Here is an 18243-nt window from a genome sequence, read left to right as displayed (position 1 = left end):
TAGACTCATGTATTTGTTGTTTTAAATGACTATTGCTTAAATAGTGGACATTTAAAATCTGTGGTATTCTGGCACCTGGGTGGCTCAGTGGGTTAAAGCCTCTGCCTTCAGCTCAGGTCATGATCCCAGGATCCTGGGATCGAGCCCCGCATTGGGCTCTCTGCTCAGTGGGGAGCCTGCTTCCCTCTTTCTGCCTGCCTGCCTCTCTGCCTACTTGTGATCTGTGTCTCTTAAGTAAGTAAATAAAATCTTAAAAAAAGAATCAAATAAAATCTATGGTGTTTTATTTTAACTGAGCAAATTTTTCTGCCTTTATTGTTTCTGTATGCATCCTGTCAATTTTAAACATTTCCCATAATCTTATTTTTTACAGAATTGACTTTCTTTTGAAAGGGTTTTGGTTTAAAGATTGTTGATAGAACCACTATACAATAACAAGATTAAATTCTATATATATGTGTGTGTTATCGGGCAGGGCTAATCAGGATATGCCCAGATATGCCCATATATATATAATATATATATGTGTTTGTATGTATGTGTTTATAAAACCTAAATCCTTGATTGTCAATTGCCATGAGGATTTTCCATCTAGTGTACATGGAGGTAGTTTTTAATGATTGAATTTCATTTTTATTTTTGGTGGATAGACCCTAATTTTGCTAAAAGACATGACAGCTGATCTTCAGATATGGCTTGATGCCTATATTGAAAAACTACTTAAGAATAAAATATATTCCTGAACAGAGATCATGGCCTTTGTTAGAAACTGCTGGGATAATCTTACACTGCCCCGAAATGACCTGGGAAAGCCAGAGTCTTAGTCCTGCCACTCAGTGGTGGATTGAAGCATTTTGCCCAAAAAAACTAGGTACTTGATTTTGTTAACTTTGTTTTTGGAGACTATAAATGCAAAAAAAAAAAAAAAAATTATAATGTTATAATAATCTGCAGTATTTTCTAGCATCTGCTAAAAGACTATTATTCTTAACATGAAGTGTATCTTCAAGATAATAGCAATTACAGCCATAGAAAAAGGACTTAATAAGCACTACCTTACAAATCTGGATATGAGAACCTTTTGAAATTTTCTTGACATGTGCTTGAGTCTCATTTTCCTTAGAACGTGTTACTGAGTTGAAACCATATTCAAAGGCTAGGTCGATTGATCCCCTGTAAAATACACTTGAAGGTTAAGTAACTACAGAGCTCGGCTAATCCCATGTAATCTGCTGTTACTAAATGGCTGTTTGTATTCCTGGCACACCAGTTTCTGAAGCTTAGGATTTGGTTTTTACTTTTTGTTCAAATAACCTCTAGAAGGAGCGATGCGTCTTTCCGCATGTTTGTGCATTGTACTTATTAGCTTTTTGGAGGGAGTGAGCTGTTCATGTCCTTCACAGTGCACCTGCGATTATCAAGGCAGAAATGACGGCACGGGATCAAGGTATGCTCCTCTCCTTGCTACTAAGTGTTCTAATGATTCCCAGGAAAAGGGCTCCAACCAGATAGCCTTACTTTGAATGCAAATTGTTGGCCAGGTATCAGAGGGGAGAAGGTTCAATTTACATAAGCTTTAACCTCATTGTTTTAATACCGTTTACCCACTCCGTTGTTTTCATTTTGAGCCGCTGAACTCTTAAAAGCCCCTCAAATGACTTGAGATTCTCAAACACATTCTGTGTTATAGAAGTATCCAATGCACTCGTATTCACAACATGGCCACTTCAGGAGGTCAGACTACTAGAATGAGTGCGGCCGCTCAGCTTGTTTATAGAAAGCAAGGCCAGGAGGGAGGGCGGATCAGGAGGTACTTGACTGCCCAGATGATTTGCTTCCCCGAATTCCCGGTTCACTTTGAAGGTTATTCATGCCAACTAGATAGATTTTTAAAAGTAGGAGGGAAGCTCACAAGAGTGAAATTAGAGAGGTTCGTGATTAAGATTTTTCTTTTTAAAGTTTTGGAGTTTACAAAGACATAACTTTGAAAGATGTGGATCAGTCCTGTCTGTTGCAGATACTGGTGGGGTGGGGGGCTTCACAGAAGTTAGTTGCCCTCTGGGTTGCTTTTAACATCTACCTGTGAACTGAGAATAATTACGTACTTTTAATATATGTGAGCCCTTTGAGATAGAAGTTAAATGAAAAACAGGACTTTTGTTAGCTAAACGTGGTAGAACTTGATTTTTTTTAAGAGGATATTTATTTATTTATTAAAGACTTCAAGAGAGATAGTTGGGATGGGGCGGAGGGAGGGGGCAGGGTGGGGAGAGGGAGAAGCAGGCTCTCCCTTGAGCAGGGAGCCTGATGTGGGACTTGATCCCAGGACTCTGAGATCATGACCTGAGTCAATGATGCTTAAAGGACTTAGCCACCCAGGCATCCCTGGAGAGGATATCTGACAACAAAATAAGGTTATTTTGTGACTTGGTTGAAGTGAATAGTGAACCTCCTACAGAAAATAATTTGTTAAAACAATCACCCAATTTATGCTTTACAACTTCAAACAAATAAATAACAATTAAAACCTATTTTTGAGTAATTTGTCTTATTGTATGAACTTTACTTAACCGACTCATGGTATCTTTTTGAGATGTTCTCTAGGGGTGGCTTCAGACAAAGAGAACAATGTAACAAATTAAAGACCTACTTGGCAAATATATGAGGCAGCTAATGACTCAGGGCAGGGTACTTTTGAGGAAGCCGTCACAGAAATGTTTTTTTCTTGGTGATGGCCCCATTATTGATGGATTTTGTAAAAACCATAGCAGATTATGCCCAATAAGGACTCTAGAAATAATCTAGTTTGACTATTGTCATTTTATAGACAAAGAAACACAACCATACAGAGATTATAAGCCTTGTCTAAGTTGACAGCACTGAGTGGATGCAGGGACTATTTGATAAGGTCTTTGTTTCCTATGTAGACTTTTTTCCATTACACTGGAATGCTGACCTAATAAGTAGATATCAGATCATTCCCATATAAAGTAGCAATGGAACTTGTGATACAGAATAATAGGTGTTCCTAGAGAATTCCAATGATTCCATAGGGCCATCTCCTAAAGTTACAGAAAGATGACCCTGTCAGTACACCCCAGCTTTATGCTGTCTACCTCTCTTCACATTATACTCTGGCTTTTGAAATTCACTGATTTAATGTCATGTATTTTTATGGCATGGCTGTTTCATTGCTACTATGTACAAGTATAATGTATTTCTTTTTTTTTTTTTTTAAAGATTTATTTATTTATTTATTTATTTATTTATTTTTTTTTTTTTTTACCTCTCTTCACATTATACTCAGATTAAAGATTTATTTATTTATTTGACAGAGAGAGATTACAAGTAGGCAGAGAGGCAGGCAGAGAGAGAGAGGAGGAAGCAGGCTCCCTGCTGAGCAGAGAGCCCGATGCGGGACTCGATCCCAGGACCCTGAGATCATGACCTGAGCCGAAGGCAGCGGCTTAACCCACTGAGCCACCCAGGCGCCCGAGTATAATGTATTTCTATGTATAATGTAATTTTACATTATACAATTTAGACTCTGCTTTGCAAAAAAATTTTAACATCCATTCTCAGCATTCCAGTGGGGGTGAGTATATAATGAAACATAAATAGGTCTTTTTTCAGGTTAAAATGAATTAAATTCTCTAATTCTTCATACTTTTCACACACACACAGGGGACAGGCTTGTTTTTCTGTGCCTGTTTTACACATTGCCACTAAACAAGATCACAGTGTGACTTATTCAAGGTCACTTCAGTTAGTAATGGTAAGAGGAGTAAATTCAGTTTGATTTATTCCTTAGGCTTAAAGCAATGCGCCAGTCACATTATTAAAATAGAGTTCAACTTTAAGCATCCAGTGTGAACAACTTGCTCTTTCTCTTTCCTCCCTCCCTTCCTTCCTTTTTAAAATTAAATTATCTTCTTAAAAAAGATCAATTTAAACTTCAACAGGGGTTTTAAAAAAAACAAACAGACCATTTCCTGAAGAGGTTAAGAGCGTGTGCTTTGGAGTACGTGGGTTTAAAAGGTGGCTGTGTAACCCACTAGCTATGTGATCTTGGGCAGTTACCTTGTTTTGGTGGGCCTCGGTTATTTTCTCTGTAAAAGTGAGATTGATGATAAAAATAGCAAACAACCATTAAGTGCTTATTATGTGCCATGAAGGTAGAACATTTTATATCCTTTTCACTTAATTATAACAGGCTATATGGGAAAATGAAATGGAGGGATTGGTGAAGTGGCTTTTCATGGCCACAGAGGAAGTGGCAGAGCTTAGATCTGAACCAAGATCAGCCTGACCCCAGAACTGGGGGTCAGCTACGTCTTTTCCCCAGTATCTACTTTCTAGGGCTGTTACTGGTTAAATAGGGCGGATGTGATATGTTGCCCAGGCCTGACACATAGAGAGCTCCATCTGTGTTAGGTTGAACCACGAGATTGCTGATATTTGCTCATTTCTCCCATCCAAGTACTAACCAGGCCCGACCCTGCTTAGCTTCCGAGATCAGACGAGATTGGGCGCGTTCAGGGTGGTATGGCCGTAGACTGATATTTGCTCATTTCTAACCTGCAAAAATGACCATTTCATATGGTTCAATCTAGAAGAAGATGATGGTAATGATGATGATGATGATGAATTATGAATAGGTCAGTCAGGCTGAACAACTGTTTTGTGAAAACCAGGAGGAAATGAAAACCTGATGCATATTTCAAGTATTATTTTTTCCCATGGGTTTTGGAAAGCAGGTTTTCTTCCATTGCTCTTGTGACAATAGGTCGGTTCTATGTAATGACATGGATATGAACGAGGTCCCTATGAACTTCCCCGTGGACACTGTGAAGCTGCGGATAGAGAAGACTGTGGTCCGCAGAATCCCCGCAGAGGCCTTCTACTACCTGGTGGAGCTCCAGTACCTTTGGGTGACTTACAATTCCGTGGCCAGCCTTGAGGCCAGCAGCTTTTACAACCTCAAGCAGCTACATGAGTTGCGCTTGGATGGAAATTCTCTGGCTGCTTTCCCTTGGGCGTCTCTGCTGGACATGCCCCATCTGAGGACCCTGGACTTGCACAACAACAGAATAACCAGTGTGCCAAATGAGGTGGTCAGGTACCTGAAGAACCTTGCCTACTTGGATTTATCGAGCAATAGGCTGACCACACTACCACCGGATTTCCTGGAGAGCTGGTCCCACTCACTTACATCATCACGGAGCTTGGAACTTACACCACGAAGAATTGTTCTTGGTAAGCTCAGAAGCCTCTGGGCTTCTCAGGTCCAGATAATTTGTTTTGCAAGACTTCAGCTGCCCAGTCTTTACATATGTGTCAAATTTCTCTTCTTACTTTCTACTTGCACATTTGATGGGCTGGTACTTTATCGGTTGATCTAGGTCAGATCTGGGCCTTACCCTGTGTAAGGTGTAATGGCTGTGTGCGCTGGAGTGAGGGCAGCAGTGTGTGTGTGTGTGTGTGTGTGTGTGTGTGTGTGTGTTGGAGGGAGAGGAGAGACCCTCATAAACCAAGAGACTAATGCTGCTATTAGCTTGGGGCTCAGTGATAAGGTGTAATGGCTGTGTGCACTGGAGTGAGGGCAGCAGTGTGTGTGTGTGTGTGTGTGTGTTGGAGGGAGAGGAGAGACCCTCATAAACCAAGAGACTAATGCTGCTATTAGCTTGGGGCTCAGTGATAAAATCTACCACCCTGCCCCAATTCTGAGAGCACATCAGTGCTCCATGCCCTGCCCCAGCCAACCTGCTCTGTTCTCTGTTCAGCCCTTCATCAGTCTCTTCAGGAGTGAAAGAGGGGCACTGGCATCTTTACAAGGTGGTGGTGGTTTTATTAGTTCAGGAGAATAGCTTCCAGATTCTCTTAATTTAAAAAGAAATGATGAAGACAATCTCCTAATGGATTAGTGTAGCTGTGATTTGTTTTGCAGACTTTGATCTTGACTTTGTTTAGGTTCTGTGGGTATTTGTCTTGGGTTCTTAAAGTGTAAACTCCTTCCAGTAAGTCTTTCTCTTCCTTTTTTTTTTTTTTTTTTTTTAAGTACCTTCCCACAGTGCTTTGCACGGTGCTCTGCACATGGAGAATGCCCAGTAAATGTGGTTGCCAGATTGAAATCAGTGAACTGAGACCCTTCTCAGGAGTACCTGTGGGCAGTGAGGCCTCTCATACTTTTGTGTGAGACACAAGCCTAAGGCTCTGATCAGTCAATTTGATCTCCTACTAAATTCTTGTTCACCCAATAAGGCTGTGTTGTCAGTTCACTCATGACGTCCATAGAGCCATGGAAGAGGTTGTATTTCTCGGGATGAAAGAACTGAGTGTTCGGCGAGTGAAATGACTTACAAGCCTTTTGGTGTGAGAAGCAACTTGATGCTGAATTTATGCCAGGAATCCCTGCTGACCAATATCACATGCTCAAATATTTGCTGAAGTCAAGTATAAATAATTTGAAATTTTTTTTGCTAAAAAGGAAAATGCTGTGGCAGCATTTAAATGATTTTAGCATTGCTTTGGTTGAAATGTAAATGCATTTTGGTGCTTATGAGACTAAAAGTGTGAGTGATAACCATAAAGAAAGAGGAAAAATCATGTAATTATTTATTCTATACCTATTTTATGCTTGCCTACTGCTTATCTAGTGCTTCAAGCATTTTTATTAAAGAATAAAAGAAATATTATAGCGTTAGCTAGGAAAAAAAAACATGAATTTAACAATAGCTATGGAGTCCTTATGTCTACCATGATAGGCACCATGTAAACCTATACTGTAGTATTTATTTTAGCTACTAATTTAGTTCTTGTGACTAATAGCTAGAAACTATCTTAATTTAAATAATGAGATTCTGTTTCTCTACACATTTTTTTCCTACACATTTTTCTAAGATTCTTTAGATTTGCCAAAAGGAGGTATATAGTAGAAAATAAAATCAAATTATTGAACTATTATTAATAGCTCTCTAATGATTAGTCACTAATATTGCTAATATCACTATAAAGAACTGATTTGCAGGACATTAATATTTTTCCATTGTGATTAAATCTGGATGACAATTTAGGGATGAAATGGAAAGGGTTATGAAATTTCACTGTTCATGAAGATAAACATGGAGATAGACATCTCTGTTATGGGGTTCAGATTCTTCAAAAGCAGATTCTTTAAAGGGGTAACATGAAAATCCTTTTGGTATAACATTAAATTAAAAAAAAAAAAAAACAGGATGGGGACGCCTGGGTGGCTCAGTTGGTTAAGCAGCTGCCTTCGGCTCAGGTCATGATCCCAGCGTCCTGGGATCGAGTCCCACATCGGGCTCCTTGCTCCGCAGGGAGCCTGCTTCTCCTTCTGACTCTGCCTTCCACTCTGTCTGCCTGTGCTCGCTCTCGCTCGCTCTCTCTCTGACAAATAAAATCTTAAAAAAAACAAACAAACAACAAAACAGGATGTGTCATTGTACACGATCATAACTATTTTAAAATGTGCAAAGAAAAAGACTGAAAAATACACTATCTGGTTAACTGTCCTCTTTGGTGATGGGACATCTTTTCAGTATTCTGTGTTTTCAAAATGTTCTGCATCAATCATGCGTTGCTTTTATAATAATGATAATAATCATGATAATAAATAACAAAAGATATTTTGAAACATGTCCAGTCATAAGTGGCAGCTGATCTTAGCAAAGCCATGCCTGCTATGTAACGAGAGGGAAGAAAGTACTCTCCTCTAAAAGAAGACTAGCTCATGTGTGTGAATCACATACAGAAAACTCAGTTTTCTCATCTGGAAAATGGAGGTAGGAAGACTCACTCCCTTCTGCTCATAGGATTGTAATGAGAATATTATGAGATAGTTTATGGGATAGTTCTTTAGAATATGAGGTGAACAGTCTCTGAGGTTATGATTTTAGATCAACAATGAGCCATAGCAGCTGTGACTGATATGGGAGTGTCTTATAAAGAAAGATTCCTCTATTTTGGCTTTTTCTGTTATTTTACCTGTGTTTGAGTCTTCCAATTTAATCATTAAACTACGGTGATGAAAACCAGTGCTAGCTTTTCTAGAACTTGGTGTATAACGGTAACAACTGTATCTTTCCAGGTACCCTGCAGAATTTACTTTTCTATTATTACAGTGGAATATATTCTGCTTTTATTTGTTAGTGTCCTGTGTTTATTATTGTGAGCAGATAGAAGTTATGTTTGTAACAATAGTAGTGGTAGCTGATATTAATGGAGTGCTTACTCAGGGCCAAATCTAGTTCTTACATTTTATAGATATAACTTCTCCCAGTCTCATGTTAACCCTGTGGTAAGTACCATTCCACCCCCATTTTATAGAAGAAGAATGGAGACGCACAGTAAGCCACGTACGCAGACTTACTCATCACACAGTGGTGGAGCTGGGGTGGTTACAGGTGGTTTGACTGCGCAACTTGTCATGTTCCCCACTCGTGCCTCATGCAGGGTACTGTATGGGATAATATCAGAGTTGTCTTCCTCACATACGCCTTACTGATATCTTTAAGTAGTGTATTTATTTTTTAAAAATTAGGAAGAGGCTTTTCCATTACTCCTCTTTTCTACATGAGTAAAAATTTCTACATGAGTTAAAAAAAAAATGAACAAAATTGTCCTCTGATGTATTATACAAACATAAACTAGTGTTCTGCAAGTAAATATTTAAATGAAGTGTAAAACTAGACTGGATTTTTTATTTGCAATGCAGGTAAATTTCCATGGCCTCTTCCTCAGGAAGATACAAATATTTACACAGGCAGACTCTGTAAGGCCCAACACTCTTTGTCCTGGAAAAAGCTTGCAGGAGGAGAGGGCATAAAATGCTTTGTTGGTTGCTTTATTGCTACTCAAATTTGCTCAATTGCAAACATGAATTCTTTTCCTGTTCAGAATGAAGTTTACCTGAAGGGCAGTAACCACACGAGTATTTCCACAAAATTTTTCTAAAATGGTGTTCATTTCATTCAATGAACACTCCTCAATCCCGGTTGATAAGCTGGTTCTTTTTGAGGCACAGAGGAGATAAATCCACATAGATAAAGTGAACTCCTTGCCAGGTGCTCTTCTGAGGACTCCTTGGTAGGATCTGAGGACAAGGCTGTAAAGTGGGTCTGTAATTATTACCTGCTTTGTACAGCTGGTGAAGAGGCAGAGTCAAGCTTCAAGTTCAGTCCATCTCCAGAGATATCATTCTTTTGTTTTTTAAGCCTTTTCTAAATTGAGGAGTTGAGGTATAATTTGCATACCATGGATCTTAAGTGTACAGCTTAGTAAATGATGATAAATGATATATCCTGATGAAACCCACACCCTCATTAAGATATGGAATAATTTCATTACACTGGAAAATTCCCCTGTGCTGCTTCTCAACCAGGCACCTCCATTTCAAGCAAGCACTGTTTTTATTCATCACAATAGGTTAATTTTGTCTAGAATTTTATGTAAATGAAATCATACAAGATGGCCCTTGTGCCTGGCTTCTTTCATTTAGCATTATTGTCTTTGAGATTCATTGACGTCGTTGCATGAATGGGTAGTTCCTTCTGCTGAGTCATTTCAGTTTTACAAATATATGAATTGTTCATCCTTTCCCCTGTTTTTGGAAACATGGGCGGTTACATCTTCAGCTATTATGAATTAAGCTGCTATTAACATTCTTATGCAAAGCTCTTTGTAGTACATATTTTCATTTCTTTTTTTTTTTTTTTTAAAGATTTTATTTATTTATTTGTCAGAGAGAGAGTGAGTGAGAGCGAGCACAGGTAGACAGAGTGGAAGGAAGAGTCAGAGGGAGAAGCAGGCTCCCTGTGGAGCAAGGAGCCCGATGTGGGACTCGATCCCAGGACGCTGGGATCATGACCTGAGCCGAAGGCAGCTGCTTAACCAACTGAGCCACCCAGGCGTCCCCATATTTTCATTTCTTTTGGATAAATTCCTAGGCTTCAGATTGCTAGGTCATAGGATGGCCATATATCTTTTTAAGAAACTGCCAATTTTCCGAAGATGTTGTACCATTGTACACTCCCACTAGCACTGCATAACAGTCTACTTGCTCCATATTCTTACCAACATATGATGTTAGAAGATTTTTTCATTTCCACCATTCTTGGGGGTGATGGGTCAGGCAGTGATTTGACTTTGTGATTCTAATTTGCATTTCCCTGATGACTAATGCTGTTGACCATGCTTTCATTGGGTTATGGCTCATTGCTGTATTCCTTTATGCCAATACATAATTTTTTAAAGTTTTTTTTATTGTTGAATTCAAGCCTTTTGTCAGTTATTGATATTTTCTCCAAAACTGTGATTTATTTATTCATTTTCTTCATGGTGTCTTTGGTAAGAAGGTTTGAAATTTTAATGACATCTGATTTATTAGTTTTTTTCTTTTATAGTTAGTGCTTTGAGTGTCTCATCTAAGAAATATCTGTCTACCTACAAGTCATAGAAATTCTATTTTCCTTATAATTTTAACTTTCATATTCAATTTCTGGCTTTTATTTTTTTTTAAAGATTTTATTTATTTATTTGATGGACAGAGATCACAAGTAGGCAGAGAGGCAGGCGGGGTGGGGGAAGCAGGCTCCCTGCTGAGCAAAGAGCCCGATGTGGGGCTCGATTCCAGGACCCTGAGATCATGACCTGAGCTGAAGGCAGAGGCTTTAACCCACTGAGCCACCCAGGTACCCCACTGGCTTTAATATTCTTATCTTTTTTAAATACTCTTATCTTTCATGCTTATGTCTGTGGTCTGTCTCAAAACAATTTTTGAGTATAGTGTGAGGCAGGGGTTGAGGCTTTTTCTAAGCAGATGTCCAGTTGTCCCCCCACCATTTGTTGAGAAGACTTTACTTCCCCCCCCGAATTGTTAAATGCCACTCCAAAACTGACTAAGGTATGGTTTTTTGCTTTCAAGAGCTTATAGTCAGCAGAATTACTTTTGTACAGAAATTTATTGCGAACTTTTCACCAAAAAAAAAAAAAAAAAAAACACATTTAATTCAACTACTGTGATGCATGGAAAAACATTGTCCTTTTAGAAAAGGAATAAGGCAAAATTGATTTACCCCTATCCAAGAATAGTTAGATGAACTAAGTTAATTAGTGCAAATTACTGTGATTGTGGTTGGTGTGTTGCCTTGAAGGAATGCAGTACAAAATAACAGTTTAACTTCAGGGAGTTCTTGTACCTTTGTCCCCAAAAGGGAAAAAAACAAAAACAAAATGCTTGATGAACTGGTTCAGCCCTCAGGTCACTCTTAATATTCAGGTTTTAAAAGTTGTGCCTTTGACCTTGATGTTTCAAAGCTAGAATAAATACTCTATTTTTAAGGATTTAAAAAATATTTTCCTGTTTTATATAACTTTAAGACATAGCCAGTTGGGTTAATTTTTAAAAGAATTTTGTTTCAGGGGCACCTGGGTGGCTCAGTCAGTTAAGCAATCTGACTATTGATTTTAGCTCAGATCATGATCTCAAGGTTGTAAGACGGAGCCCCTGCACGGGGTTCCATGCTCACGGGGAGTCTTCTTGAGACTCTCTCTGTCCTTCCCTTGGCCCCTCTCCCTGCCTGCGAGCACATGCACACTCTCTTTCTTTCTTTCTCAAATAAATAAATCTTTAAAAAATTTTTTTTCTTTCACCATTAACATAGGTTTATGACAGTTTCATAGCATGACTAGAACTGCAAATGTTACAGTTCTTGGATCTTTCCCTATGTAGACAGTTGTGCTCCAGACATCACTGCTTTGACATGTGTTTATAGATAACAGCACTTATAGCTGCCACCCCTGACTCTAGATGTTTTTAGGTGATGAAATGAGTTATGGTGGAAGGAATATTAGATTAGGAGGCTGAAAATCTGGGACTTAGTACTCTAAGCTACTTATAGAACCAAGGCAGTAATCTCTTTGTGCTTTAGTGTCCTCTGATGTGAAACTCAAAAGAATCATACTAACTTCATTCATGAGGTCAGTGTAGGACATATAGAGCTTGAGAATGAAAGCTCTAAGGATACCAAGGTTCAAATCCTGACTATATCCAGTTGTATGACCAGAGAAAGATCCCTTAACCTGAGTGTTGGCTTTCTCCTCTTTAAAATGAGTATGATGCTAATATTATCTACCTCATGCTGTTGTCAGGATTGAAGTAGACAAATGCTTTAGCATGCTTAGTACTATTGGGAGATAATTTTCCATGGCCTCTCACATTTCTGCACGTATTGTGAGCAGAGACCATCACTGTCCTGTCTTTTGTCCTGAACTATCATTTTAAGGATGTCTGTGAACAGAACTGCTTTGGAAGGTAAAGATATTTCTCTGTCCAGGGAAATGGTAGGCATGTTTACTGCCTGGTATAATGAAGACAATGTCTTCTTCCAGAGCTGTAAACTATCCTCCATCTCTAACCAGTAATCTTATGTCTTTTGCTAACTGGGAGGTGTTAGTCCCCCTAAAGTAGTAGAAAGCTCAGACCTTTTACAATTCTTGACAAAGTACAATATTTGCCACATAGGAAGCAATCAGTGACTATCAATCTGTTTTGTCATTATTTTATCAAGCAAAAATCTAGCATAACAAGTGTTTTGAGAGCATAAAGTTTTATCCACATGTTAATTACTACATGACAGAATGAAATTGATGATCCAAGCTGGATATTAGAGATTGGTCATAGGCACACAGGACTAAATGTAAGAAGTTCAAGGTGATTCACCTATGGAAGAAATGAATTTTCTAAGATAGAAGATTTAAAAAAAACCTAGCAAGTTTTTACTAATACTGGCAGAAGAATATGAACCAATCATCAAGTGCTAATATAATAAAAATAGACACATATAGAAATTTATATTAAAACAAAAATAGACCTAAATAGAATTTATAAATGGACAGTTAAATCTTCCAACATGGTTAGCATTTTTAAAAATTGCAGTTCTGTCTTTTTCCCTTATGAATCAATGCATAATCTACTCTATTTGTAAAAACCCACAACCACAAACATTATTGAGATAAATCTCTTGCAACCTTGGGCTTTATGTGAAGCTGTTGTAGGACATTATCACCCTTAATAGCCTTAGAGAGACTTTTGTCTGCCAAGGGCTCTGAAGCACTATCTTAGATCTTTCTGTGATCTTAGCAAATAATTTTATAGTTTCACCCTCCCTAGATTTGATTTTTGCTTGGAAACCCTTTCTTAGTTTGAGAACTTTGGAGAGGCTGGGAGTAAGAAGTGGGGTTTTTTGTTTGAATTTTATTTTTAATTTTTTTAGTTATGTTCAGTTTTATTATTGAACCCTGCAAGTTTTGTCTCCTTTCTCTTGAACAGTTCTTCCTTTAACTGTCCTTTCCATTTTACCATGAGCAGCAAGAAGACATCAGGTAGCACTTGCAGCACTTGGTATGGAAATATCCTTAGGGAGAATGTTTGTTTCACTGAGTGCACTTTATACTTTCCATGTTAACCACGCGTGACAATGTTTCTCAACTTTCTGCCGCGCCATCAAAGGGTCTGCTTTCCTCTAGTTTCCAGTAGTTACATCTTCCTCACTTTCCTTGAAAGCTCTCACTGATGGTCCCCTTGAGGGCCAACACACTTCTGCTAACAGTTTGAAAGCTGAGGGAGGCAGTCCTCCAACCGGAGGCTGTCAGCTAACTGTATTTCTGCTGCTGATTCTCTCTTGAAGGAGGATTTGAGCAGTGCACCTTCTTGGCCACCATATATGACATTCATGCCAAGCTCTGTTCTAGCCTCTGCCATTCTCCAGTCTTATCTCCTGACATTGCCTTCATCTCACTCTGTACTTTTGCTACACAGAACTTGTACTACCTTCAAAGGTCTTCAAATCATGCAAAACCGTGACACAGTGCGGGCTGAATTAGGGGGCCTCTCTAAACCCTCCAATACTGACAATAATATACTTTCCTAGCACTCTAGAAATATCTCTAGCAGTGTTTTATAGTATTCTGTGGTACTTGAATTAAAATCTTGGCTCGGATACTGATTAAGCTATATGGCCCTGCTCAAATAATTTGATTTCTCTGTATCTCAGCTTCTTCATTTTTAAGATGGGGATAGTAATCCTCTTTCTCATAGGATTTTTAGGATTAAATGAAATAATACAGACAAGCACTTAGAACAGAGCCTTGCCCAGAGTACATGCACAATAAATGTTGGCTATGATCATTAACGACCTGACCTGACAGGCTGTATTCATTCAGGTAGCCAAATTGCAGAGCAAAATTGACAGGGAGGCAACTCCATTCCATCTCTCAAAGCACCTTTATTTTTAGGGAGATAATTCAGATACTTGCTTGCCTGAGAGGTTGTGATGTAAATAGAAGTCAACACAATAATCTTTGTCCATCTTTTCCTCCCTTCTTGTTTAGGTCTGCAGGACAACCCTTGGTTCTGTGACTGCCACATTTCCAAAGTGATCGAGCTGTCAAAAGTTGCTGACCCTGCTGTAGTGCTGCTTGATCCTCTAATGATTTGTAGCGAGCCTGAGCGCCTGACAGGGATTTTGTTTCAGCGGGCTGAGCTGGAGCAGTGTCTGAAGCCATCTGTTATGACCTCGGCCACCCAGATCACATCTGCCCTGGGCAGTAATGTTCTGCTGCGGTGTGATGCTACTGGATACCCTACCCCACAGCTCACATGGACCAGGTCTGACAGCTCACCAGTTAATCACACAGGTATTTTCTTTATTCCTTTTTAAAAAGAGTTTATTTATTTGAGAGAGAGAGAGAGAGAGCATGGGCACAGGGAGTGGGAGAGGGAGAAGCAGGCTCCCCGTGAGCAGGGAGCCTGATAAAGGGCTCGATCCCAGGACCCTGGGATCATGACCTGAGAAAGGCAGACGCTTCACCAACTGAGCCACCCAGGCATCCCCAAAATTGGCTAGTAAATTCTAATAAAATATGCCAGGATTGTTGGATGAAAAAAATTTGAAAGGTTCTTTTTATTTGTTAATATTTTCCTGAGTTTATCTAATTACATAGATGAAATTAGACAATCTGATTTTTTTTTTTGATAGAAAACATGATCCAGTGGATAGATGATTGCAAATAAGGCCCCTTGTCTTGCTGCGTCATCTTGGATATGACTCACTTAAAAATGTGTAACTATTACAGTTTTCTTAGAAAAGATTTTCATGTAAGTTTCTCATTTTTGAATGATTATTTAAATAATAAATTACATACAAACCTTATCATGAAGCAAAAAGTATAATTTTTAGAAATACTGGTTACATAGACTTTTTAGATCCTACTATAACCAACTCAATGCTTCAGCTTTAGTTTCAGTAGTGATATTCTGGTGACTTAAAGTGATATATTTAAAAAAACTAGTGATATATTTAAAATTAAATGTAAATTTTATTTGTTTCTGAGAAACAAACTGAGGGTTTTGGAGGGGAGGGAGGTGGGGGGTTGGGTGAGCCTGGTGGTGGATATTAAGGAGCGCACACATTGCATGGAGCACTGGGTGTGGTGCATAAACAATGAACCTTGAACACTGAAAAAATAAAATTAAATTTAAAAAATTAATTGTAAATCAAAGTAAAATAAAGGTAAATGTAAATCAAAGTAAAAATAATGAAACCTGATGGAAGAAGAAATAGTTAAGGCCTAATATTCTTACAAATAGATAGTAAATGGCCCACAGCTTAAAGTAGTAAGTTAAATTTTGAGATACTAGGATACTGTTTAGTATATTATTTTTCTTCAGAAAGTTTCAGAAATCAAGACAGAATGGTAATATGTTAGATTTCAGTGTTTAGGAAAGTAAAATTCCAATACAAAAACTATATATTATTATTATTTTTAATATTATTTATTTATTTATTTGACATACAGAGAGAGAGATTATAAGTAGGCGGAGAGGCAGGCAGAGAGAGAGGGGAAGCAGGCTCCCTGCTGAGCAAAAAGCCTGAAGCTGGGCTCTATCCCAGGACCCTGAGATCATGACCTGAGCTGAAGGCAGAGGCTTAACCCACTGAGCCACCCAGGCGCCCCTAAAACTATGTATTATTCTACAAATAAAAGAATCCATGGCTTATTAACTTATCTAGATTAAATATAAAATGAAAGACTGAGAATACTAATTATGACTTCTCTATGCCAGAAAATGATCTGTTATGCTATCTGGCTATGTAGATAGATAGCATTTTTATGGCAATGAAAAAATATTTGGGGAAATATTTAAGTAAGATCTTATAATAACCATTTTAGAGAACCATGGTGAGTTAAAATTGGAGAGCATCTTTGAGACCACTTTGTCTTATCCCCTTATTCTAAAAATACAGAAACAGAGGCCTAAAGATCCTAATTGACTTGTCTGAAATTACATATTCATCTGTGGACAAACATTTACTAAAGCTAAGTCTCCCAATTCACAGCCTTGTGTCTTTTTAAAATACCATTCCCCATATAGACCTCATGGTACTTGGCATGCCCTAGACCTGAACTATACCTGTCATCAGAGATTGGTGATTGTGTGCTATTTCCCTCTTGGTTTATGTGAAAAGGATGCATGTAGAAACAGATTGGTTAGCATGTTGTTTGAGTGTCTCCTTTTTTTCCCCTTACAGAGTATATGTATTTTTTCTTACAGTAATTCAGGAATCTCCAGGGGAAGGAGTCAGATGGTCCATAATAAGCTTGACAGGCATTTCTTATAAGGATGCTGGGGATTACAAATGTAAGGCCAAAAATTTGGCTGGAATGTCAGAAGCTGTGGTTACTGTGACAGTGGTTGGTGTTGTCACGACTACTCTATCATCAGATATCTCTGAAAGAACTAGAGATCACCCTGAGGAAGAAGTCCAGCCAGGATCTAGAGCTACGTCCCTACCTGGTTCACGGTCATCTGCCTGGCCTTCTTCCTTCCCTTCCTTCCCTGCTTCTTCCATTTTTCTTTCTACTTCTACTTCATCTCCTCCCTCCGCTGCTTTCTTCTCATCTGCTTTCCCCTCCTCCATCATGTCTTCAGTCACAACTCCAAGCAACAGAATTTCAACAAGCCCCACCATCGCCAGCCAGCAGTCACTCCAGCTCCGCCCAGATGGGAAAAGAAATTTAAAGGTGGAAGTAGGTAGAGGTAAGCTTCCCTCAGCTAGTGCAAGTAAAAAAGAAGAGTTGGCATCAGTGAATCAAATGACACCAATGGAAAAGAATGCCACAGTAGAAAATCTCAGGATAGTCCGTGAGACTGAAGAGAGTGTGACTTTGATGTGGAACACCGTCAATACCACACACCAGTCTGAGATGACCGTGTTGTACTCCAAGTACGGTGAGAAAGAGCTGCTGCTGCTGAATGCAGACTCCAGCAAGAATCAAGTAACCATAGATGGCTTGGAGCCTGGTAGGGAATACACAGCATGTGTCTGTCCAAAAGGAGCATCTCCCCAGAAAGACCAATGTATTACGTTTTCTACTGACAGAGTGAAAGAAGGTGATTCTCAAGTGTCTTTCCTTGTCGTGGTGAGCAGTATTGCCTGTGTTGTTGTTTTGCCATTGATTTTTTTCCTGTTGTACAAAGTCTGTAAACTGCAATGTGGGTCAGAATCTTTCTGGGAAGACGATCTGGCAAAAGAAACTTATATCCAATTTGAGACCCTGTTCCCCAGGTCTCAAAGTGTAGGGGAACTTTGGACTCGGAGGCACAGAGATGATTCGGAAAAATTGCTGCTTTGTTCTAGGTCAAGTGTGGAATCTCAGGTGACTTTTAAAACTGAAGGTTCAAGGCCAGAGTATTATTGCTAAAGTTTTACAACTTAGGGATTGTGAATGTCACAAAATTTCTTCCATGCAGTTAAGGATCTGAGGATGTAGATGACTTTTGTTCAGACTTTCATATCCTTTATGAAAATCACAAATGGAGTGTTTTTAATCGTGCTTAAAAAAATACTATGTGAGGGGCACCTGGTTGGCTCAGTCAGTAGAGCCTGCAACTCTTGGAGTTGTAAGTTCGGGCCCCATGTTGGGTGTAGAGATTACTTAAAAACTACCATGCGACTTCTAAACTGAAAAAATAAATAGTTTTGGTTTTTGTTGTGTGGAAGACTTCCATAGAAATAATTTTTAGGGTAGTTCTTAATAAGCTAATAGTATGTTTTAGAGTAATGTTTTAGTTCTTAAAAATAAATTCATGTGAGAATAGTTGTAAAAAATTGAAGTCTGAAGTTTAAAAGATAGTTTTTTGGGAAATGAAGAAAGATT

The 18243-nt window shown here is 38.7% G+C and overlaps 1 protein-coding gene across 1 annotated transcript; it reads left to right on the top strand.

The window, feature by feature from the left end:
- Positions 1-480: 480 nt before the first annotated feature.
- On the top strand, positions 481-17964 carry LRIT3 (leucine rich repeat, Ig-like and transmembrane domains 3). The gene is made up of 4 exons (XM_004748078.3): positions 481-1447; positions 4787-5256; positions 14413-14718; positions 16637-17964. Exons 1-4 carry the CDS (start codon positions 1329-1331, stop codon positions 17785-17787), a joined length of 2046 nt encoding a protein of 681 aa, XP_004748135.1. The 5' UTR covers positions 481-1328; the 3' UTR covers positions 17788-17964.
- Positions 17965-18243: the final 279 nt, after the last annotated feature.

Source organism: Mustela putorius, unplaced genomic scaffold (genome assembly GCF_011764305.1).
Source record: "Mustela putorius furo isolate JIRA1106 unplaced genomic scaffold, ASM1176430v1.1 tig00000868_pilon_pilon_pilon, whole genome shotgun sequence".
In the NCBI taxonomy this organism is placed as follows: domain Eukaryota; kingdom Metazoa; phylum Chordata; class Mammalia; order Carnivora; family Mustelidae; genus Mustela; species Mustela putorius.
The sequence above is the reverse complement of the archived record's forward strand: the minus strand, read 5'-3'. Positions and strand labels throughout refer to the sequence as shown.

What these genes read in the sequence shown, in the direction of transcription:
- LRIT3 (XM_004748078.3), top strand. Translation starts at nt 1,329, where the DNA reads ATGCGTCTTTCCGCATGTTTGTGCATTGTACTTATTAGCTTTTTGGAG. An exon ending in AATGACGGCACGGGATCAAG is followed by an intron (nt 1,448 to 4,786) that starts GTATGCTCCTCT and finishes TTGTGACAATAG; the next exon opens with GTCGGTTCTATGTAATGACA. An exon ending in ACCACGAAGAATTGTTCTTG is followed by an intron (nt 5,257 to 14,412) that starts GTAAGCTCAGAA and finishes CTTCTTGTTTAG; the next exon opens with GTCTGCAGGACAACCCTTGG.